This window comes from Mauremys reevesii, linkage group 19 (genome assembly GCF_016161935.1).
Source record: "Mauremys reevesii isolate NIE-2019 linkage group 19, ASM1616193v1, whole genome shotgun sequence".
Classification (NCBI taxonomy): domain Eukaryota; kingdom Metazoa; phylum Chordata; order Testudines; family Geoemydidae; genus Mauremys; species Mauremys reevesii.
The window spans coordinates 17,912,403-17,937,342 of NC_052641.1; the positions used below are offsets into that span (position 1 = coordinate 17,912,403).

Consider the following 24,940-nt stretch of genomic DNA (forward strand, 5'->3'; position numbering starts at 1 on the left):
AAATGCTACATTTATGTTCCCCACTAATTTCGGGGTAGACTGACTGTCATGTCTTTGCCCTTTACACAATATTACAAATATGAGGAACCCACATGGACAGCTGGGGACCAAATAATCATGTTTACTAGCCACATACAAGGCTGGGCCACATGTATCCACAGCTGCTCTGTTAGGTTCGGGGGGCTTCTTCCGTAGACGACGGGGAGTCCTGCTAGAGGGCTCCCACGCTGTTTAAAGGGACACCATCCAATGCCTCTACATTACATGATGGTTCTTCTAGTTAGCTTTATAAACACGTGCAAATACGCAGTCACTCCGGCATATGCATGGCTACTCAGACACTTCTGCAGCCAGCTGGCAGGAAGACTCGACATCTCCCTTCAAAGCCCAAGGTACTGCTGGTAAAACCTTAAATCATCGCAAGGGCTAGAAAAGTGACAGGCCTTTCCATTTGGAGCTCTTCAGTGCTTTAGCTGGGCTTTCAGGTTCCCTAGCACCAGTTTCCAAACCCCTCTGGGGACAGCAATCGCTTTAAAGCAACCCCCTTGTCTCCTGACCCCGAGGCATGGAAGAGCTCTGCAGCCGGCTCAAGCTATTCTTTGGGAGCAAAGAGGGAATAGACGGACTGAAAGAGCAGTTTGGGGGAAACTGGCTTTAAAAAACTGAGCCGCCTGGCTGCTGCATGGGAGGGACAGCTCTGTGCTGAAGGCGTTTCTCTTGTTGTTCATGCACCAGACAGAGGTAATGCTTGGAAGATGGCACCAGAAGGAGGTTTAACACTGGATATGTCTACACAGCAAGTGAAGGTGCGATGGGTAGGCAAACCACAGCAACCGCTAATCCAGTTTGCACATGTAACAATAGTAATCTAGATGCAGAGGCACAGGCTAGCTATCCAAGTACAAGCTGGCTGAGGAGTGTGGCTCCTAGCCCGCACGTACTCCATGCCACCACATGTACACCACTATTGCTACCCAAGATAGCTACTGTCCAATCATCAGGCAGTCTGAGAGGAGCAAACCTTCCGCCCCAACAGGCAACATCTGAACTGGGGATATAACCAGAGCAAGGCCTGGTTGGTTTAGACACAGATGTTGCATAAATTAAGCCTCTCCTTTCTCATCTGGCCTATCTGCAATTTAGTAATAGTAATAAAAAAAATGCCCCTGCAAAACCACTGTTCCACCCGAGCGATTAAAACTGTCTGAACGACAGATCTGAAGAACATTTTGGTATTTGAGGTCTCTGGAGCGTGTGTGAGGATTTGCAGCTGCCAGTCGAGATCGGGCTGCTCACAGCTGGAGGTCTGATTAATTCAGTTGTGTATCTGGAAGGTTTTCAACCTCTTCAAAAAAATGTTATTTGTAAACTCCTTTTGAAAACGGGTTGGCAAGTTCACACGCACACAGACACAGCAGCCACCTAACTATCTGCCCTCTGCCAAGCTCTAACTCCTCAATTAACAGCAGCAAACATTTATTTATAGGGTCCCTCGCACCCACAGGCTCCTCACATAAGTGTCAATAAAATACACACACAACAAAAGCAGCCCAGTCCAGGAGTTTTCAGACAGAGATTGCAAAACCCTCTGAGCAACCCATTCCCTATGGAGAGGGATTCTGTTGAGTCAAGGCAAGCTTATAGATTGATGGACATGGTACCACGGCTTCTAGAAGTTCTGGCAGTACCATCCTTGACTAACTTCTTAGAACATGGAAGCCTGGGGTATGCTACTTGTCTGCAGATAAGTCCGGTATTTCTGAGACACCCCGCTATGCTATGTTTCCTGGAAGGTGAGCTCTCTCTTGGAGGTCTGTTTTCTGAGACTTTCTTGAATCAGTGCCTGTTGTGACCTTCATGGAGAAGAGACCAGATTTGGTTGTGAGGACTATAAAGGGGATTCTTTATTGAAGCTGCTAGACACAGACAGACTTTGTGGTTCTCAAGGGTTCTCCAGCTCCCAGATTAATCCAACCTGTGCTGCCTTGCGTCACCACACAGGGTGTTCCTAAATCCTGACCTGGACTATATAGTCCAGAAAAGACTGCTCCCAGCATGACAGTATCAGAATGTTTAAGGACAAGCAAAGTCAGGAATTAGGAGATCAAAATGATATTTTTTTTAAAAATTGTTTTGCATTCTTTTCCCAAACAACTATTCTCTTTTAATCCAAAAACATTTACTTTCTAAAAGCAGCATCATGAATGATGGACTATCTGACCTTGTGGTTTGTTATTAATGCAGATGGTATTTCTGGAGTTATTGACTTCTAAGAGGCATTTCCACGTCTAGACACTGGTTGAATCACACAGCAGTAACACCCTGGCATTATTCCACAATAAATCAGGCCTTTCATTATTATTAAGAATATTATTAAGACTTTCATTAACCTTATCTGCATGTTCCTGGATACTCCTGTTTGCAGCTGCCAAAACTTAGACTCCTCTATGTAACTTAATCTAGGCTTTAAATCTATTAATCCTCCCATAGGTGCGGGATGTCAGCAGCGCCAGATGGAGGAGAGAACAGTCGCTTTGATCTACCAGACCGAGGTGCCCTCTGTAGACAAAGGAAATGACTCTGCAAGGATGCAGCATGCCCTTAACTCTCATTGACCCTTTGCGTCCCGCAGGAGACCCCAGTTAAACACTCACAAAGGCAAGGCGTTATTCCGCCTCTGTGAAGTTACAGGCTCTCATCTTTATTCTCCTGTGGGTTTTACAGACAAAAGCGTTAGTTGCATGACGTTCAGCCCCGAGGACATCCAAACCAGACCATGGCACAATGGGGTCTGGGAAAGGTTTAGACCACCCTGCCTTTGAACGCAGACCTCCGCATGGGCTTCTCCCCCTCTTGATCCTACAACACACGTGGGTTTAGCAAATATGAGGAAAGCTTCAGTCATGCAATATGGCCAGGATCATTGTGTATGGGAAGAAAACGGTTATAGGACAATCTACCCAACGCCGTGTTGCCCTTGAGGCTTCCATTCCTGATGCCATCATATCCTTTGCAGCGGATGCTAATCGCAGTCTGGGACAACAGGGCAGAACGAGGTTACACTCATAATGATCAAACTACCTGGGTGCAGGTGGTCACTAACCTATCACTCACTGTGTGGCACATGTGTTTTGGAAGGACACCGAAAGGAGCAGAACAAGAACTGGTTTGGAACAGGAGCTCCTATGCTGATAGGACATCGGCACGGCATCAGGACCTTACACGTTAACAGAGAGTGGTGCTTTCTTACCTCATCTACAGTAAATACAACACTGGGACTCCTGAATATCTGATGTTACTGGGGGATTTGTTTATGCTTCTGCAGAGTCCTGTGGATGCTGCCAAGGACTGGGGGAGCTGTTTAAACTTTCTGGTGTGTGCAGGTGAGCTTTACACACACTGGGCCATCTCTTCAGCTTGTGTAAATCGAGTGAGCTCCTTTTAACATCAATAGAGCTATACTCATTTATCCGCAATAGGGATCTAGCCAAGGTGTCGTGAAATAGCAGCAACAGCTTATTTAGAGACAGATTTCCCTCTTTCTTCACGTCTCCTACCCTGTTCATACCTCCATGCCCCTTCCCATCATTCCACCATTTACCAGACATGTTCCCCCAACCAATGGCCAGAAATCCTGCGGGGCAGCAGCCAGGTGTGAAAAGTGTGGTGCATTCTTTCAGTCCCTTTCCTGCCTACACTGGGAAATGAAACTAACCAAAACAGGGTCTTAACTAAGTAGGAGTGGGAGGGGTTAGCAGAGGACAGGGCTTCCTGGTCCATCAAGATCGGTGTTTTTCTTTTCAATATTTTTCACTCTCAGATTATGCCCTGTAATGAGCAACGCTCAATCAGGATTTAGCTTGTCACAATTAGAGCTCCCTCTATGTTGGCTTTGTCTTTCGTTCTTTTTACCTTTCTTTGAATTCTAGAAAAACTTTCGCCAAGCTACTTCCTCCAGACATCATACAGACATCGATGGCCCTCAGGAAATTGAAGTGCACTTTAATTAGGTCCTAAAACAATGAAAAAATCAATATGTTAAAAATCCTGAAACTCAATCTATGCGCATGCATGTAAAGTGTTTAGTTAATGCACATGCATTACTTTAAGTAACCTTGCAGTCATTTTTTGGCTACATCTAAACAGACTGCTGCAGCTGCCGTTCTCCCATCGGTGTAGGTAATCTACCTCCCCGAGAGGCAGTAGCTAGGTAAACAGAAGAGTTCTTCCATCAACCTAGCACTGGCTGCACCAGGGGTCAGGTTGGCATAACTACGTCTGTCAAGGATGTGGATTTTTCATTCTCCTGAGAGGCGCAAGTTCCCAGAGTAGACCAGCTCTTTGCCTTATTAATTGTTTTAATGCAAGTGACGACAGTGAGATATATCCCTAAATCACCATGAATACGAGGGTGTAATTAAGTTAGAAGGTTATACAACGATAAATGCATAGAGGGGTTCTGGGCATGTTACACTCCCTTTACTAAGTCTACTGGGAGCAGTCTAGCAGCATACAATAACCTGCCATAATACCGTAAAGCCCATACAATGCAGCCTTGTAAAAATGGACCAAGAAGGTGGAGCAATGCCTGTATTGAATCTAAATCACTGACATGATGGGCCTATGCTGATAATGGAACAAATGTGTCTGGCTGCCTTTGGTTAGGAAAGTTCAACTGCTTAATTATAGCAACCTGTGCGGCTGCCATCAGCACATGTCAGGTTGAAGCAAGAGCTAAGCCTCCTACGCTACTGCAGAGTAAACAAGCCATGAAGGTGCACCACGAAAACATCCTGATGAGCCCTGAAGTCTCCATTAACGAGGCTCATGCTGTTCTCCCAGTGCTGCCAGCTGTCTTTGGCAGTGCTACTATGGGAGAAGAGCCATTCATCATCTTGCCATCCCAGATGGCACTTAGGTGATAACATGGTGGCCACCTGGAACAGGAGGAGGATCTGGCCATATGTGGAGATGATAGGTCAGATAACTTACTACCTCTCCTTGGACTGTCTGGGAAAGGGGTGGGAAGCTGGGCGTGGGGGAGCAGCCAGCGACTGATATCGGTAGGTCAAACACCAAAAGATCAGAAACAGATCATAAATCAGATCTGGAAAGCAGGCTGAACACAGAATTCACTTCACCTGCATGAAGGGGGAATTCACCCCCTGAAGAGGGCTAGCAGGAGGACTAGGCAGGGCCTAGCTTGCCTTAAGTAGGACTTAAATACTACGTAGGCCTTATCTAGCTTTCTGCCCAGAGGTGAATCTTCACCCAATAAGCACCTAACAGAACTTGATCCTGTATCAACTTCGCTGTACACAGATGAAAGCTTCAAATGTTGGATTATGGCGTCACAGCAGGATCAAACTGGAGGAGAATCTAGGCTGCGCGTGCACATGCATAACAAGAATACCTAGTACTTTCCACCCATAGTATAGCACTTTTCACCCATAGATCTCAAAGCACTTTACACAGGCAGAAGGTACCATTATCCCCGATTCAAAGATAGGGACTGAGCTAATGAGGTGAAGTGACCTGCCCGAGTTCTCCAAGCAGGCCAGTTGCAGTGCTGGGTATAAAACCCGTCTCTCACATCCCTCACTAAGCCACACTGCCTGTTCCTGTAGCTATGTAATTCTTTACAACAGACATTATCTGAACACAGACACACACAGACACAGACACACAAAGAAACTGGCAAAATAATTTCCTTATTGTAAAACTGTGTCCTTGTCTTTATACAATACCTAAGTTCCACTTCAGTGTTAAAGGGCCCAAGCCAAGCTCTGTGGCCATAACAACTGAAACCACACAGACTAAAGCAATGAATTTTACATGAAATCTGAGTGCTGCTTCTTAAACAGGATGAAGCATAAGCTGCATCTGAGAGGAGCAAAGATTTAAAGCAATGATGTTTAGACTCTGTTACCTCCAAATTGATAAAAATAGATTCCATCTCTTGTGGAGTCAGTACCAGCTTTAATGGATTCATATAGTTCTGCAAGAGGTAAATGGAAAACTTATTGAAATAAATGAGCAAATACAATAAGATTCTTTCTTTTTTAAGCTAAAATTGTTGCAGTGCTTGAACTGTCTGGAGGGGAATCTTGGTGAATTTTCACACTTGCCAAGGGATAAGACTGACAAGACATTTACTAAAACCAACCACAGCATGGGCAAGGATCATGCAACCTGGCTCATTGTGCTTATGCTCAGCCACATCTCTGTGGAGGGTAGGGCTGGACCGTCTGGGACTGGGATGCCACAAATGTTTTGTGAGACGGTCAGGTTGTCAAGAACATGAACAAGATTTCACTTGACTTAAAAGCCGGGCTGCAAGCCAGATCGTCGACAGTGAACAGCTAAGGCATTTACCACCCACTCGTGAAGGAAGCTCTGAGCCAGAATACAGTTAATTTAAATTAACTGCACATTCTCGCTCTGTGGACTAAGTCGGTGTTTCTCAAACTGGGGGTCCTGAGGCAAACAGGGGGTTGCAAGTCTATTGTTGGGGGGTTGTGGTATTGCTACCCTTATTTCTGTGCTGCCTTCAGAGCTGGGCAGCCGGAGAGTGCCGGCTACTGGCCAGGCACCCAGCTCTGAAGGCAGCATTGTCAGCAGCACCAGCGCAGAAGTAAGGGTGGCATGATATGGGGGATAGTCACTTTGGAGGGGTGGGGGTCTTCACAGCCTGAAATATTTTCCAAAGAGGCCCCAGCAAAAAAAGATTGAGAATCCCTGGACTAAGTTATACCTCTTCAGAGGGAGAGGAAGAAGGAACTCTGCCAAGTGAGCTGTGGAAGGATTAACGCCTGCAGAGACACTAGGGAGATGGGAAAGACACCCTGGCTTTACCTTTAGAAGTTGCTCCCTGAGCATTCCTCCCCATTAACAGGTTTCAGCGGGGTAGCCGTGTTAGTCTGTATCAGCAAAAACAACGAGGAGTCCTTGTGGCACCTTAGGGACTAACACATTTATGTGGGCATAAGTTTTCGTGGGCTAGAACCCACTTCATGTTCTGTGTATACCTGCCTACTGTATTTTCCACTCCGTGCATCTGATGAAGTGGGTTTTCGCCCACGAAAGCTTATGCCCAAATAAATTTGTTAGGCTCTAAGGTGCCATGAGGACTCCTCCCCGTGAAGAGGAGCCATATTCAGGAGGGTATAACGTGGCCCTCTATGCCTACACAAGATATGTAGATATCTAGCTATCTCTGTAGACAGAGATATCTATCGAGCTCTCTAGATACACATATAGATACACCTACAAAAACCACACTTCAGGATTGTTAATCTGTATGCAAATTAAACTCTTAAAACTGCCAGCTGCCCGGCACTTTGTCAGAGCAACAGCTTCGCTGGTTTACAGTTTGCAGCTCTTTGGGATGCTTATTCTTAGCTTTTGCACCCTGCCCCATTTAAAACATCAGCCACTCAGCGAGGGGGAAAAGCACGAGTCATGATCCTGTCTGTATCCAATGCGGGTGGAGGGCGGGGTTCTTTTTGTTGCTGTTGTCGACTTGCTAGTTTTTTCACAAAGTAATCATCAGTTGCAATGGTGAATAGCATCAGTTTTAGCTGTTTGATTAGTAGAAAAACTCCCAGTCAGCTTGAATTTTTTTTGCCTTTGAAGAACACGACTCCATTGGAGATGCTTTTCTGACCCAATGGGTATTAATGGGAAAGTCTGCACTGCCCATAGCTACAGAACATGCAGACAGAATATAGTTTATTACAGGACCTTAACCCCGCCCCAGCAAAAAATCTCCTCTCAGAGCTCATACCAAGGGAATAATTTACCTCTTCCTCCGGGCTGAAACACAAGGTTAATAGTGGTTTTCAAAGAACAAGAAATGTGTACATCACTAATATGAACGTCAAAGCCTGGAATCTTGTTTAATTGTGCGGCTCTCTTTCAGAGCTTCTTTGTAAGAAAGGCAAACATTTTTAAAGGGAAAGGAAAAGAAGTAGAAACAATATCTGGCCTTTTTTAATTCTACTCATCTGTAATCACTGAAGGGGAAAAGAAAATATCCAGCCTCCAGTCGGATGCATTGCACCTTTCTGTTGCTGAAGTGTTCGTTCTTTTAAAAGTGAGAATGCAACCAGAATTTATCAAAACCAATTAAAGCCCATGAATGCATGTGTGAAATGTTACTTTTAATCCAATTAGTTTCAATGACAAGTCAGCACGGCTTCAGCACTTTCAAGAACTGCCTGGAATAAATAGGTTCTTTCAAATTATTCAATGGCGATCAAAGAGTGATAAGAAATCTATAAAAGCCAGTTTTATCCAGAGATTGGGCCTGGCAACGTAAAGAATTGAGTGCGTCTTACTGCTGAGGTTGGAATCTGAAATAACAACATAGTTTTTTAAGTAAACTTTAAATAGGCAGCGATCAGATAAAATAGGTTCCTTTTTTCTGCGTGTTATGTACCCAGCATGGGCTTACGTTTGAATGCCTCTGTCCTGCCTTCTATCACAAACACCCAGTACTATGGAGCTCCAGAAGCAAGAACTAATCCAGCAAGAGTAATGCAAGATCAAATGCAACCTGAAGCTGTTGACATGAAACGTAGCGATAGAAAAGAAGGCCGGCTCTCACCTTTTCTATGTCTTCAAGTGTTTTGTAATATTTGGCCTCGGTCTCCTGAATTTCTAGCAAACAGCAATTTCTTTTGTCATCTTCTGTCATTCCCATTTTCTAGAGAAATAAACAACGCATGCTTGAGTGTCCTTAGAGTGTTTCAACCTGCTTGCTTACAGTGGTTCTTTAATGTGTCATTCAGTGACAGCAAACTCCCAACTCACACAAGCTCAGGAAGCCAGAAACCAAATTTTCAATCATTTATGTGAAAGGGATCCATTTCTGTCTGCAAAACGTTGGGTAAAATCCTGGCTGAAGTTAATGGCAAAACTCCCATTGGGGTTAATTTCACCCTTTGCATGTACTATACAATTTACATAGAGGACTATAACCAAAAGATGTCAGTCAAAAGAAAAAGTGTCTCTCTCTTTTTTTTAAACTTTGTTTTCTTGTGTGAAGCTCACAAGTACCTAAATGGGACTTAGGTGGTACACTTGTATGGGTCATCAGTGTTGCCAGCCCCCGTGATTTTACCCCAGCTCTCATATTTGGTGCTTTTCTTAAAGCCCCAGCTCCTGGAGTCATGTGATTATCTGAGAATCTTAGCTTTCCTTTTTTCTAGAAAAGTAAGATTCTAGCCCTCGTGGTTGCATAGAAAAGCTAGAAACTGTGACCCCCCAAAATGCTCAAAAAATAGAAGACAAATATAAAATAACCCCAAATGTATTTTTTTTAATCTCATGATTTTTAGCACAATCTCATAATTTGTGGATGGGGCTCTGAGTCATGATTTTTGAATGTTTGGGGTTAAGCAGTACTGAGTCTGCAATAGGGGAGAATTACCACTCTTTGTACAACCCATATGAAAGAGTGCAAGACAGCATATTGGCCAGACAGAAACCAAACTCTCTTGGTCACTGTCTCCTACTTACCTGCATATATCTAATCTGAAGCATGCAGAAATATAAGCAAAACCAATTAACATTATACATTTGGTATTAAAAAAAAAAGGCAATTTGTAAATGTCCACCAATTTTTCCTCAACATTTAGATGAAATTAAAGGCCACTATCATAAAAATAAAGAACTTTATACTTTTGCTAGAGAGAAGGAAGGGAAGTCAGGAGCTAAGAAAACATTGAGGACCAGATCTTCAGCATGAGTGTATCAGGGTAGCTTCACTGGAGTCAGTCACTGACCTTCAGGCTCTGCATGAAGTTTAAAAGTATTAAAAAGGGCATAATTATGAATTCAAAGATCATAAGGCCAGAAGGAACCCTTAGATCGTTTACTCTGACCTCCCACATAACACAGACTAGACCAGAGAAGATCATCCAGTTACCTCCATATTGAGCGCAATAACTTATGTCTGGCTACAGTCTTGATGCGCAGACTTCAAAAGATGGAGAAGTTTGGTAGTTTGCTCCCATGATTACTCACCCACACTGTTACAAAGGCATTGTTTCTAAACCTGTGCCCAGAGGTCATCTGGTTTTAACTTCCAGCCATTGGTTCTTAACATGACTTTCTCCACTAGATTAAGGAGCCCTTTGAGTAACCAGTATTTTCCTCCCCATCATCAAATCACGTTGTGATCTTCTTTTGGATAAACCAAACCCACTGACCTCCTTGGGTATCTTTACACTGCACCGGGGAGCAAGCTTCCCAGCCCGAGTCCACACACTTGTGTTAGTGGGACTTGTGCTAGCGCTCTAAAAATGGCTGTGTAGACGACGTGACTTGGGCTCTTGAGTCTGGCAGGGCAGGAGCTGGGACAGCCCAAGCCACAATGCCAAAGTAACATCTACACAGCTCTTTTGGGCATGCTAGTGGGAGCCCTGCTAACACAAGCCTGCAGAGCACAGCTTTCGCTCTCAGGGGCAGTGTAGACACACCCGCTAAGTCTCTCACTACAGGGCACTTTGCAAGTGTCTTAAGGAGCTTACTGTTCGAGTTTTCCTTCAGAACAATCGAGTCTTTTTTTGAAGGGGGCCTCCAAGAAGGTGGTTGTTGCTTGAAAGGTCATTTTTAGGGTGGCTTGGATATTGTTTCCCCTTGCTGCAAGATCCCGTTGATGGTCACCCTACATGGTGGAGACTGCACAGCGTCCACAACTGAGACCAGATGTTCAAAAAAGCCCCATACCCAACGTGCTGAGCTCTTCAGAAAACCCAGCTCCAGCTGGGAGTGCTGAACCCGGCCAAAAATTCCAGCCTCAATGTGGCTGGGGACAAGCCAGGGTTTGCACCTACTCAGCTAACAGCACTTCAGTCCCAAGTCCCCACTAGTTCAACGGGCTGAATGTCTTTAGGTTACGTCTACACTATGAGCTAGCGGTGTGACTCCCAGCTTGCACCAGCACACTAAAAATAGTGTAGCAGCCGTGGGTAGCACGGGCTGCAGCAGCACAGGCTACGGTAGCTGCAAACTCCATTTTGCCCCGGGAATCAGCCTAAGTGAGGCTGCACCTTCTGCTGAACTGAGGCTATATACACAAAACCTGCATCTTGCATCATCACACTGTTCTCAAACCGATGGTGATAGCCCAAGATCTCAACCTGTGTCCGAACAGAGAGGTGCATCAAAGCCTCATGACTCAGGCATGAGAAAAACAGCATGGAGCTGTTACAGCCAGCAGGGGGCCGCACCTTTAAAACATCAGTCTGATTCTAAGCCTTCCAATAACCACCTTCCTTGAAGTCCTTGGAAAGCTATAAAAATAAATCTCACACTTGTTATACCCATTTAAAAGCAAATTAAACCTCTGATGGGAGCAGACTCCTGCTTGGGAACAACAGCGTGCATGGATGTATATATTTGGTTTGCGTCTTTTAACTTGCATTTTCTATTGACATCTTCACATTTTACCAACATGCATTAACTTGAAAGCATTCAGCAGTTACTTCGAAGATACTGAGGGAAGGGAAATGGTTTATTGGATTTTTAAATCAGAGGCTAAAGCTCTTATTAATCAGCCATTAACAACAATATTCAGGACAGCATTACAAAATCTGAGGTTGTAAATATGAAATATGCAAAATGGGCCATCACAACCAGTGTGAACGAACCCCAGGATTTTACGAGAAGCACGTCGGGCACAGATTGCTTCCAGAAATCTGGGGGAAATGACAAGTAGGGAGGTTTTCCTTCATTTTAGCCTTACTTGCACTAGGGAATTCTACCCCCAAAATCCCACTAACGGCATCAGTAGAAGTCCTAGCTCTTAGGTTGCATCTACACTTTGAGCTGGGGGTCTGATTCCCAGCTTGTGTAGACACACTCACGCTAGTCGTGTGGCCGTGGCAGCGCGGGCTAGCTGCCCTGAGTACAACCCGCCTGAACCCCGGAGGTATGTACCGGTGGCAGCTTGTACTGTGCCATTGCTGCCTCTGTTACTGCAGCTACACTCCTACTGTTAGTGCCCTAGCTCAGATGAGAGCATGTCTAGGGGAGCTGGGAATCCCAGCCCAAACTTGTAGTGTAGACGTAGCCTTAGTGATAAAAATGCAAGTAGCTACTGGTGTTTCCACCGGCGCTAAGATCAGTGCAGCTAACCCAGAACTAGCACCAGTGGGAATTCCTTTATCACGGTGCTTAGCACAGAAACAGCCTCAAGACCTGACCCTGGGCATTGCTGAGCCCTCTCAATTGACACTGACTTATGGGTGCACCCTCTCAAGGCTGGGCCTTCAGAGACTCTGATTCTGATCCCAATTAAACTAGCAGACTCTCCGTCGACATCTATGAGTTACACCAGGTGTAGCACTGAGGAGAGATCAGAGCACACATTCCTGGCAGCTCAACGACAGAGTTTGCATCCTGGGCTCACTCGGACTCTGCGAAGCAAAGTTCCTGCCAACCCACACCTCCGATTGCCAGCTGCAGCGATCTGTGATTTATGATTACAGGCCTCACTCAGGGAATTTAATTGACCAGTGAACTTGTCCATTTATCCTGCTTTCTCCCAGAGTTATGAATCTTGGCAGCTGTAGTGTGCAGCCAGAAGACAGTAATTAGAATCTACACGGATCCCGGGGGTGGAAGAATTTCACATGAATCTCAAGAAGTTTGGACATTCATGCTCCTCTTGAAATTTTCCATCAGCAGAAACAACAAAAGTAGTGCATCTAAATGTTTAGCTGGGAAAAGAGCCTCCTTGGCTTTTATCCTTTTTCATGATACTAATTATTTGGTAGCATGCTCCAGGAGAACATTTTCCATGTGCATTCAGTGTAATATACCCCTCTGTTCCTAGACAACACACGGCTTCGTTCACAGAGGAGAAGAAATTCTCTGCCATGCAGAGTAACGTAGGCAGCACTTAAGTCCTCAAAATAGGACTTAAGTGGTTTGTCAGTGTTGTCCCGACCCCTCTGCACAGGGGAGAATTTCATTCCTGAGAGATTCCATTCAAAGCTTGGTACCACAGAAGCAATAGGGACTGATCCAAGGCCCACTGAAATCAGCATGAGCCTTTCCACTGGTGTCCATGGCCCCGTAGAACCTAGAGCCCTGTTACAATTCCCAACCTCGTGTAGCTTTTGGCTGCGACTTTCAAAGCTGACTAATGGATCTGGATGCTCAAATACCCATTACAATTAATTCAGGGACTCAGGCATCCAACCCTCCTAGGCAGCTTTGTAAATCTCAGCCTTGGGATATACCAGAGCTGGTAGATTTTAAGTGGTACAGTAAAAATACCCAAGAGAAAAACTACATTTTCATTGCAAATATCTGCCAACCCTCACCTGGATCTAAGAATACTTGCAGCGTCAGACACACAACCGGCTAATTGTGCAGGTATGAGTCACATCGCTCGCCTTAGAAAGGGATGAAGTGACACACGCTGCTTTGGCTCAGCAGCGAGTTCGTATTTTTGCACTCCTTCACGATGGGGATTCTTAGAACTTCTTTCCTCCCATCCTTTAGATGACAGCACCATGGAAAGCCTTTGAGAAACCCTACGGGATCAGCTCGATCACTCTTCCTCTCACTGTCTCCCTTTCCCCTGCCACCCAGCTCATTTCCAAGGAATGACTCAAACAAGTTTGAGATCATTATCTTCCATCGGTGGGCGCACTGCGTGTTTGTTTTTAAACCCCCTTCAAGCTATGGTATTTAAAATGCATCAATTGTTACCATAGGTTGCTGAACTTCCACTTTGATGATATCTTCGTAGATATCATCGCCTTCATCTTCACAAGGGACGCAGTCGTAAATATCCTCCCCCAGATCATGTTCACTGAAAGGAAAACAAGAGGATTTAGAAAACATGGGGATACATTCGCTATAGGTAGATTATTGCAAGTGAGCCATAGCATCCAGTAAAGAATGGGGGAGGGGGAAGAGGGAGAAACCCCCCCAAAACCGGTAATGTCCTCATTTCTCTTTCCCATTTTGCATTAAGGAGGCACTTTTTTGGTATCAGCTACCGTGGTATGATTTCACCTCCACGCCTCCCACTTGGATGCTGGAACGATGCAAAACAAACACTTTGCGGTGTAAACCCAGGGACCGTAACCACCATCACGAGGTAGCACGGTCTAGTGGATAGGAAACTGGAGTGGGAGTCAGGAGCTCTGGGTCCTACTCTTGGCTCCGCCTTGGGCAGCTCACTTCACTTCTCTGTGCACTTTTATTTCCCTCCCCCGCTTTTGTCTGTCTTCTCTATTAGACTGGGAGCTTTCCAGGACAGGGACCTTCTCGCTAAGTATTTGCGGTGTTAGCTGGGGCCTATGGGCACTACTGCAACCCAAACGACACCTACGTTTACACTGGCGTCTAAGGTAAAACTCCACAGCTGTCTTACTTCTAACAGACCAGCCTATTTCAAACATCAAAAGAAACTGGCTCCCCTCCTGGCCCCAAACACTGCAGCTCTTTATAGCACGTTGTCTGTTCTAAGCACTGGTTAGACATCAGTTAGTTAGTCCTGCCAACACCCCTGGGAGGCTCACAGATTCATCGATTCCAAGAGCAGAAGGGACCATTGTGATCATCCAGTCTGACCTCCCAGGAGATGTGTACACTGCACACTAAGCCTGGGCTCGACTCCGGGTGGAGCCCAAGGCCCTCTTCTGTCCACACACAGATCATCTGACTCGGCTCAGCAAGCACTCAGGACCCTGCTAGGCAGGTGGGTCAGAGGCCAAGCCCCACCGTGACTTGGTTCTGAGCCCTGTCACTTTGGAGTGTGGATGCAGCTCAAGCCGCAGACCTGAACCAGAAGGCCTGCATAGTACAGTTTGGACATGTTAGCATGACAGAGATCTGGGTTCAGCAATGGTAAACCCAGGTTTACAATGCAGTGTGGACGCTCAAGCATAGGCTTGGGAACATTGGGTCTACAAGGCTGGGTCCCACAGACCAGGGCTTAGTGTGCAGTGTAGACAGGCTACAGCCAAGATCGGGACCAAGATGCAGGGTACTATAGTAACACGGAGTGAGAGTCCCTGCCCCAGAGAGCATTATTACCCCGTTTTACATATGGGGAAACCGACTGAGAGGTAAGGGGACGTGCCCAAGGTCACATAGGGAATCAGTGGCAGAGCCAACATTAGCCCACAAGTCCTCCTCACTCCCAGCCCTGTGCTCATTCCTCCAGAAACTTGCCTTCCGACTGGCTTGGGAGAAATGCATGCGGCTGATGGGGCCCCTGAAAACACAGATGTGCACCCAGTTGCTTCTTCGCTATGACGCAGATGAAAGAAACAGGATCAATGTTCTTGACACTTGGTTACTCTTTCAGCTGCCCCATGGCGTTGATGAACTGTCAGCACATGAAGCAATTGGCCACTTATTCCTATTCCACTTAGTAAACACCGGCTCAGACCCTGAGCTACTATCCATCAGCGTAGCTCCATTGCCTCAGATGGATCTAAGCCAATTTACACCAGCTGATGGATCTCGCATTTTATCATGGTGCCAAATTCAGACCTGGGCCAGCTCCATTAGCTCCAACAGATTAGCCCTCATGTACACCAGGGAGGAATCTGGGCCACAGGGGGGCCTGGAGCAGTAGCTCATATGCTCTTTAGTGGTAGTATTGGCACTGTAACAGCACTCAGAGGCCGCAAATAGGGCTGGGACCTGCCTGTAGTAGCTGATGTACAAACACATATTAAAACACAGACCCAGCTCTGAAGAGCTTAGAATCTAGCTCTTCATTGGCACATACACGTACCCCGCAGAGACAGAATGAGCGACTGTGAGCAGCAGAAAAATAATTCTGTGTAGGATTTTTACAGTCTTATTTTTCAGGTGCTAAATATCTATTACTCTGACCATCTCCTATATGTCTGATACCACACTTACACTCTGTTACCCACATTTCCAAAGCCGTCCGTATCCTGGGGCATAATTAGAAGTAGGCTTGGCACAATTACGCTTTTATTTTTTTTAAATAATTTTGATGGGTAACATCGATGTTTATTTTTAAGCATTTTTTAATCAATTTAAATTTTCACAATTGTGGGCATTTATTGGGGGGTGGCAAGGGAGGGGGTCCAGATGATTATTGTTTAACAACAGTAGACACTGAAATTGAAAAAGTTAAAGCTTTATATAACCCAAATTGTCAACATCACATATCAAAATATACAACGTAACTGTCCTTAAATCAAACTCTAACAAGTTCTCAAGCAGCACTTGTCTTTCGTTACCAATCTGCACATTTTGATCCTCAGCAAAGAAAATATTTTGTCACCAGTTTCTGTGTGTACGGTGAAATCGACGTTTACCGATAAAAATCTAATCCTTCCAAGCCTAATTATAAGTGTTAATGGGCTTAATAAATTCTACAGGGTTAAAACAGAGATGTGGCTCTCTGAGACCTTGAGCTGTCAGGTCAAGTTTATGCTAACAGTTGCCTGAGCTGTAAACTTCCAAAAGGGCATCGGAACTGTGTTTGTTCCCTTTCTTTTAACTCAGAAACGCTTGTGGCAATCTTGCAACCTAAACACAAAGCTTTGTTTCTTGTAGCACAAGGGGAAATATTGCCGCTCTGTGCCAATGCTTTCTTTAAACGCTGTGTGTGATAGAATCACGCATCCTGTGTTCAAAGCTGTGCTCTGGCAACCTTTGCTTGCACAAGTCATTGAAATGCTAGAGAAGATCCCCACACAGCCAGAAGAACAGGGGAAGCTTCAGGCGGAGGGGAGAGCAGCACACAAAGAGACTATATTTAAGCAACAGATCTTTATTGTTGTTATTTTTTATTAATAAATATAATTATTATGGCAGCGCACAGAGACTCTGCTTGGGCCCCACTGTGCTGATACAGATCCCAGATCTGGAGTCAGATCCATATGGATGTACTCCTGCACGTGCATGGGGCCCTGCTGACTTTCATGGGACTCTGCACAAGTGCACAGGTCCAACGGAGGAAATCAGGATGCAAGAGGAAGACACCGAGATGACAGCCACATTCAAATAGCCATTGCCCACTCCCATGATTTTACTGTGAGTCTTGTGATTTTTGGTGTGTTTCTTAAAGCCCCAGCTCCTGGAGTCATGTGAATACATGCAAATCTCAGCTTTCGTTGTTACAGAGTGAGTTTCTACCTTGATGGTTGTGAGAAAAACTTGAAAACACAACTCAAGTGCACCCTAAAGACTTATGGGGAAAAAAGCAGAAGGCAAATGAGAAGAAACCAACATTTTGTAAAAGTCTCATGATTTTTACACCAATTTCATGATTTTTGAACACCTGGGATTGGTGATATTGAACTAGAAACATGAACCTGGCCTCAGCTTGATTTTAAACATATTTCTTTTACTTTACACACACACACACACACACAGAAAATAAAAGAAACATGGACTTTGGATTTACAGTGTTTGTTTCATTCAGTGGCTCAGTAAATCTAAGAGAGGCTAAATGTTGATCTCAGTTATTCCGATGTACTATTTATACTGAGGTAGCATGTACCAGTCACTGATCAGCGATGCACTGCGTTAGGCACTGTACAAACATGGTAATACAAATAATAATAATAATGGTCCCTGGACTGAAGGGCTTGCAATCTAAGCAAATCCACCCTGCTTCTTTTAGGCTGCAGTAATAGAGTTACCTGCACTAAGCTTAGTGCAAAATACCAAATTTGTGGGTAAAATGATCTTTGACCATCAATATCTTCCCAAGAGAAGAATCTGGGTTGAACAATGGCTGAGTCCACTCCCTGAGCGATTTCTAACTTGTCTCTGTGCTAGGCAATGTATTTTTAGAAGCCTGGATTTGAATTATTTTAACTCTCCCTAGAAAAAATATAAACAACTCTCCAGGATGAAACTCAAAGCAAACTGCTGACTGACCCAGCCAAAGATGCTAACACATCAATGCAGAGGTAGCTAAGAGGCACCGAGAATAATGTGATATTCTGCAGAATCATAGTTGACTGAGAGGCCTGCTTTCCGAAAAGCTTTGAAGAGGGCAAACAAACATTCTTAGCTGTGCGAAGAACATCTCCTTCTGCCAGAAAGAGAAGGGAGCACGTAGAAGTCCCAATGCCTTGCAACATAGAAGGAGAGAATAAGATAGACACAAAATCCAACTCAGGATCAGGGCTGGCCAGACAACAAGACCGAAAATATTTGCAAAAGTGGGTTTTATTTCTCTTTTACGTGCCATTATTTCCATTTCTAAATAGAGATGTAGTCAATAAAAGTCTGTTTTTAAATAAATGCACCGGTGTTCTGTATCAACTCTGTTCCTACCGAGCGATACGCTGTAGCTGCTGTAATACCCACTAATAGCCAGCGATCCATCTTCCCTTCTTCCAAGTGTCGTCGCTGCAGTTATTATCTGTCCCAATATTTGTATTCTGAGCTCTTCTCCACAGCTAGAGCGACTACCTCCAGACTCCCCATTTATCTTCCATTCCAGCAGGCACCCATCAGATTTCTAGCTGCATCGCCATGCATCATTCGGTGGCTGGAAAGTCATTAGGAAGCTTATGGTTGAGTTAATACCGCATCTGCTATTCCTTCTATCAGCCAGCAGGACGATGGACGGGGTGACCAAGACAAAAGAGCCCCGTGTGAAGCCCCTGAACAATGCCAGCCCAGCACCCACATCTACTGCATCATCACGACTAGAAGTCTCAGTGTTCGGTGCCAGAGCATCGTTCTGTTTCCAGCTCCTGCACTGCCGCTGGCTTCCCCGCAGTCCTCACTCTAACATGCATCCTGACCACAGGGAACGACTGGAACAAAACCAACTCTGTAGATCAAATGTCTCCTGGTCACACGGGCCCAAAACGTAGACAGACTGACTGATAGTCTCCCAGCCTCATGAGGCCCAGCTCAATAACACGTAGAGCTTTGAATGATGGGAAGTCTCAACACTGGTGACAGAGATCTGCCAGCCTGCTGCCAAAGCCCCCAAGGATAAACAGAAGAGACAGCGTCGTTAACTTGTTCTAGATAGATGGCATGGGGCCGCCATTTACCCCTGAAGAGTTTCTCTTGACAGCCCTGTACCATCCTGATGTTAGGTAGAGAAATAGAACAAGGCAAGCAACAACCAGGGTGTCACCACCAAGGGCGCAGGCTGTGGGAAGCAGACAAAATGAGGAAGAAAGCCCTTCACTGCAGCTAACATTGGACAACCTACTACACAAACCTCCCCCGCGCAACTCCACTCTCCAGCAACCAGCATTTAACTCCTAGCTCTCCAGGGCGAGGATCAAGCTCTCCTACTCGATTAAGGCCCAGGAGTAAACCACAACCACATGAGTGAGTGGGGTGGCCTTCCTGAGTTACAAGCTGGCTGAAAGTCACAGATGGGTTAATGTCCACGGTGCTGAGTACCCGCACCACCCACTGAAGTCACAGGGAGATGCTGGTGCTCAGCACCTTTGACAGTCAGGCCAAGGTTTCAGAATGAGAAATCCATGTGGCAGTTTACACCAAATGAAATCAGGAGGGGGTGGGACTTCAGGACTGTTGTTTTTTTAGCTTATGCCCACATAAATTTGTTAGTCTCTAAGGTGCCACAAGGACTCCTCGCTCTTTTTGCTGAAACCGACTAACACGGCTGCCTCTCGGAAACCTGTCTTTTTAAAAGTCATTTTACATGTGTATTGTCCACCACCAGGAACTGAAACCAGGCCTTCAGGCACTAAAATCCTGAGTCTCTGCCATTTGACCTAAAGGAGTCATTCCTCTAGGCGGCAGCAGTAGGAGGCTCCCATCCTCGGTGGACCAGCCACTAAGCGTGGGACGCTGAATACAGAATGAACAGTGAGTCGCATGACATGTTACAGACAATGGAGTGTAAATATCACATGGGGCGCATCAGGCAGAATCCTATTAGGGTAAAAGTTGATTCTGTGGTTTATTTTCACTGAGGGTTTGACTCTTCCATCCCCACATTCATTCCGGTGTACTTCTCCCGGAGTTTCCCCTCCTTTCCTCTTTAATCGTCTGATTCAGCTTCTTGCGAAGGTTCCCACCCTTGACCATAAGCACCCTGCTGGCTTTTAGAGCCACTGACTAGCAGCAACGTCATTAGGACTAGATTGTCCCCACAGGCACAGTGGCTCAAGAACCCCAATGCACAGAGGCTCAGAACTCCCCCTTCCGGCCTCCTCCATTCAGCCCATCGCTCAGTGTTAAGGGACCCTGGCAAGACAGACAAGCTGTCTCTCAAGACTGGGGTCTTGCACTGCAATTATGCTCCTAATATCAAAGTGCAAAGCATTTTCTGAATGACAGGCTGCAACAGAAACACTGAGAAACACAAGAATCAGTTACATTAATCCATCCTGGGGCTGAAGCGTCAGAATTTAGGGGACGAGGGAACATTGCTAAATCCCACTAAGAACCAGAAGAGACACTAACAATGACAGAATTGTGTGTGGGAGCAGCTGAGAGTCATGCATGTAGCTGTTACTCACACAAGCAGTCTCACTGATAACAGTAATTAACATGATTAAAAGCTCCAGAACGGTCCATTAACACCTCAACAGGAATTTTGTTTGCTTATTTTGACACCTGTGGCTTTTCCCGTTAATCACTACTGTTCACGCTTCCTAATGCAGCCCAGCACTTAGTAACAGTGAAGGATGAACCTGTAGTTAGAAGAGATCAGGAATAAGAACACGGGGTTCTATTCCCAGCTCTGCGACAGACTTGCTGTGTGACCTTTGGCAAGTTATTTAACCTCTTTGTGCCTCAATTTCCTTGTCTGTAGAATGGGGATGACCATACCCACATCACCAGAGAGATGGTGGGAAGCAATTCGAGTCTGTCATTTAAGATAGCTCCGTAGATGCAAAGTTCTAGAGCAGCTCCAATCAGCAAGCAGCGCTGGTATTACAATAATGAAATCTCAGGACCTTATTTACCAAAGCATTTTCCTTTTAAACCTTTGCTGAGAAGTGGAGAGGGACTGCTATTCTTGTGGTGAACTATCAAACGTGTAGATTGGACAGAATCTCCCAGGACAGACTGTAGGTTGTAGAATCCTTCTGCTTTGTATATTACTGTTGACATCAGTGCTTTTTGCATATTGATTTTCATCGATCTTTGCAAGTCACGTGCCCCAGTTGGAAATAGACCACTATTAAAAAAATACATCAAGAGGATTTTAGTCTGTAGCAACTTAATAACTCGGCACCACAGTGACAATGAACAATGGCCAGATGCTCAGATGACATAAATAGCATCAGTCCATTGATTCAGTCAGAGACGTGCAATGTTAAGCCAGAGGATCTGGGGTAAAATTTTCAAAAGAGCTTCATTCCTGTTTTCAAACGTGATTTAAGACCACAGGAGCCTAAGTCTCATTAAAATGGGGTTCAGGCACCTAAGGGCCTGTGATGGTTCTGGGGGCACCCAGGACAGAGTCACGTTGTTATCCCCTGCCTCCAGTGTGATGGTATCTTGCCTATGTGGGTGTCAGCTCCCTAACTCTACCAGCCTTCCAGCCGCTCTCCTCTGGACTGTGCCAGCCCAGGTTCTGCCTTGCAGGTTAATAGGACGTGTACCCCAGTCCCCGCGTCCCTTTGAAGCTTTCCCCTGGGATACCCAACTCCTAACACTGGCTACTCACAGAAAATCCAAATCCTCTGCTCCCGAAGGAGCAGTGTACTGCAGATCACCAGTTTCACCTTAAACCACCACTCCTGTAAAATGCACCGCACTCATGAGCACTTCTAATAAACAAAAGTAGGTTCATTTAAGAAAGAATAGGGATTTAGCTAGAAATAAGAGAGTGCGGTGCGAACAAATGGGAACAATACAAAACAAAACACAAACCTGGGTCTACGCTTATTGATAGTTACCTTTTCTATGTAATAAAGTAGGTCTCCCCCCCCCGCCAAAGTTGTGTCTGTTGCAGAGCTGGCCGGTTTCACAAGAACCAGGATCCAAACATTCACGAAAGCACTTGCACTCCACAAGGGGTTTCCTCAGTGACTAGATACCAACTGTTTCTCCCTCCTCCATCTTATATCGAAACAGTCTTTTGTTTCTATTAATCTCCTGTCTTGTTGTAAGTTCCTTTGTACACCTTCAAGTGGTTTCGATTGTTGGCAGTTGCCATTAAAAGTCTTGAGACTGAGCAAGGCTAAACAATTTAGCTTTGCATTACATCATCGGGTAAACAGGGGTGGGGATTATAATTCCCCCTATGGGCCATCACCAAGACACTTTATCTCCTGGTAACTAATTTTTACTCCAAGTCCATAAAGCATACTTTCAATATCAATACATTATTCCTTAAATATTACATCAATATACATACATCTCACAATGCTTATGAAGCTTGACAAGTTACAAACTTTCCATAGATAAGTTGCATGCTACTCTTCATAGATAAATACGCTGTAAGACATGTGCTTGGTGTAGTGAGTTTGTCAGGACTGAGGTGAGAGGAGTTTGCAAAGAATCAGGGATCCTTTGCTAAGGAGCCTCTGTGTCAAGGGACCGAAGTCACTTTTGAAAATAGGACAAAAGTTCCCTCAGTCACATCAGTGGTTTCGAAAATTTTACCCTGGTCTATAGAGAACGATCTCCTTGCCGAAGGATTTTTGAGTCACCTTCTAAAAATGTATAGCAGCAATATCATTCTCTGTTCTACAAGATACAGTTTTCTGGTCTATAAAATGTGTTTAAAAAAAACCCAGAGAAAGGTTAAAACTTTCTATTAAATTCTACTGGACTTTTCATAAAGCTGCAGCATCGCTACTTGGTATCTAGGGATGAGAACAGAAAGATCTCACAGATACTGTGTCCAGGTTTAGCATCCATCAAAGTAGCTGACTGCAAATATATGTTTGGAGAAAGATGCTGTATACGAAGGAAATAGATTGAAACTCACTACTCTTCGGAAGGAGATTCTTGGATAATGTAAGGCCAGAATTGTAGTTTAATAATTTTTTTAAAGTTGTATAAAATCTAGTATTCATAGAAACATTTTAAAAGGAGTTTAAAAATGAATTTTAACTGAATTATTTCAATGAAGTATTTCTAAATCAATTATTTCTTTGTTCCTTCTGTGGTCCTAGCAATGCACACATCACGGTGTTATGGCAGAGCCGTCACTACTGCCAGCCCTAGTTGTTCTACCATGAGGAGACTGGTTTAATTATCATTATTTAAAACAGATCTTTATCTGCCTTGCTTTTGAGTCTTTAGCGGTCACTTTTTCCATGCTTTTCTGTGCAACCATGAGAGCTAGAGACTTACTATTTTAAAATAAAAGCTGATATTCTCATGTAATCACCTGACTCCAGGAGCTGGGTCTTTAAGAAACCCCCAAATATTGCAAGACTCATCACAAGAACTATCAGCAATGTACACAGAAACCAAAAGGTAAAACTGACTAGAAAGAAGTGTGACTTTCCACAATATTCACCCCAGTCCAGCGGACCCAAATTCTGCATTCCACAGTGTCTCCCCCTTCCCAGCTAAGAGCTTCACAGAGACATGGGATATGAGCAATGATACTGCAGGGATTGCTTCATCGTATGCACTTGACAGAGTCCAACCCTGCTTCTGTTCAAACCAGGGCAAACCATTGACACCAATGGCATCTGTATGATGTGCACTCCCCTGATAGAAACAGTCGCATCTTTCAAGGTATGTGGCTGCCTGTACATGCTGGAGGGTGGCACCACCCTTATCCTGTGTGGTCATAGATCATGGAATGGCCAGGGGAGGTGGTACCACTTCCCTGCTTCCCTGATAACATCAAGATACAGGCCAACAGGCAAGGGGGGATCAAAGGGCAATTTACATTTTTGTTGCAGGACTGTGCTGCGTGCGCTAGTTTCTGGCTTTAAAGAGGCTTCTTGTTAGCCTGACTGTTTGCAGCCTTGGGAACTCTTGCGCAGAGGGGTCAATTTGTCAGGAAAATAAAGCTCAGTCAATACCTGAGTATCCTGCTACTTTCCTGCCTCAAACCTGCTTGTGAAGGAAACTTTTTTTTTTTTGGTGGCGCCTTGAGTGATCTTTCCTGGCTAAGCAAGAGCTATAGGATCGCACAGGAATTGCTATAGAATCCTATTGGTTTCACCCAGATTACGTTCTGCAGGGCATTTCCATAAGCTGCGTTCTAGCAGCGCCGCTCCCGTTACGAGTCTCACACAACACCCACTGCGTTTGCACGTGTGTATCCAAATCCTTCCCACGGGACAATATGCTTTTCTGAGACAAAGCAAAGACTGTCAGCAAATCTGTCCCTGGCGTGAGCGCACGAACCGCACTGGAGTTACACCAAGGGTGAACATGCCCCCAAACCAATCAAAACAAAAATTAGCTGCCGAACGGTCAGGATCCAGGGTTACTTTCTCTGAAAGTCTTGTAATGCTTTCCAGTGTACTGAAGAAGTCAGCTGTGCCCGACACATCAACGCAACTGTGTTTAAAAGAAGGGAAATAGTAAAAAGTATGATACATTTTAATGCCTTGAGCAAAGCCATATTTAGGTCACCCTAAGTGCACAGCAAGCTACCAAGCTGTAGATTCACACCCCGGCTCGCCGCACTCTAACTCGCTGCGTAGACAACCCCATATAGGTTTATAGAAGAAATAAGAGTGGTACCGAGGACGGGGCTCAGTATCCTATGAGCTTTCAGTCAGTCCCTCTGGGTAAAATGGTCTTTGACCTTCAATATCTTCCCAAGAGAAGAATCTGGCTTGAACAATGGCTGAGAACCAGTGATACCTTGTAAAGAAGTTTTCTCAAAAGTGGGTTTGTGCTGAGATGCGACAGGTTTATTTTTCCCAGGGCCGCCCGTGAGGGGGGAGCAAGTGGGGCAATTTGCCCTGGGCTCCGCAGGGCCCCCCACGAGAATATAGTATTCTATAGTATTGACATTTTTTTTATGGAAGAGGCCCCCAAAATT

General features: G+C 45.0%; 1 protein-coding gene across 3 annotated transcripts in view; it reads right to left on the minus strand.

Annotated features, from left to right (window-relative positions):
- The window catches only part of VAV2 (vav guanine nucleotide exchange factor 2), a 303,317-nt gene that overhangs the window by 49,620 nt on the left and 228,757 nt on the right, over window positions 1-24,940 (minus strand). For all 3 annotated transcript variants that reach the window (XM_039506402.1, XM_039506401.1, XM_039506403.1), the window contains 4 exons: window positions 13,729-13,831; window positions 8,609-8,707; window positions 5,930-5,998; window positions 3,913-4,013 (listed from right to left, as the gene is read on the minus strand). In XM_039506402.1, coding sequence (XP_039362336.1) covers window positions 3,913-4,013; window positions 5,930-5,998; window positions 8,609-8,707; window positions 13,729-13,831 — 372 coding nt within the window. The remainder of the gene's footprint in view (window positions 1-3,912; window positions 4,014-5,929; window positions 5,999-8,608; window positions 8,708-13,728; window positions 13,832-24,940) is intronic.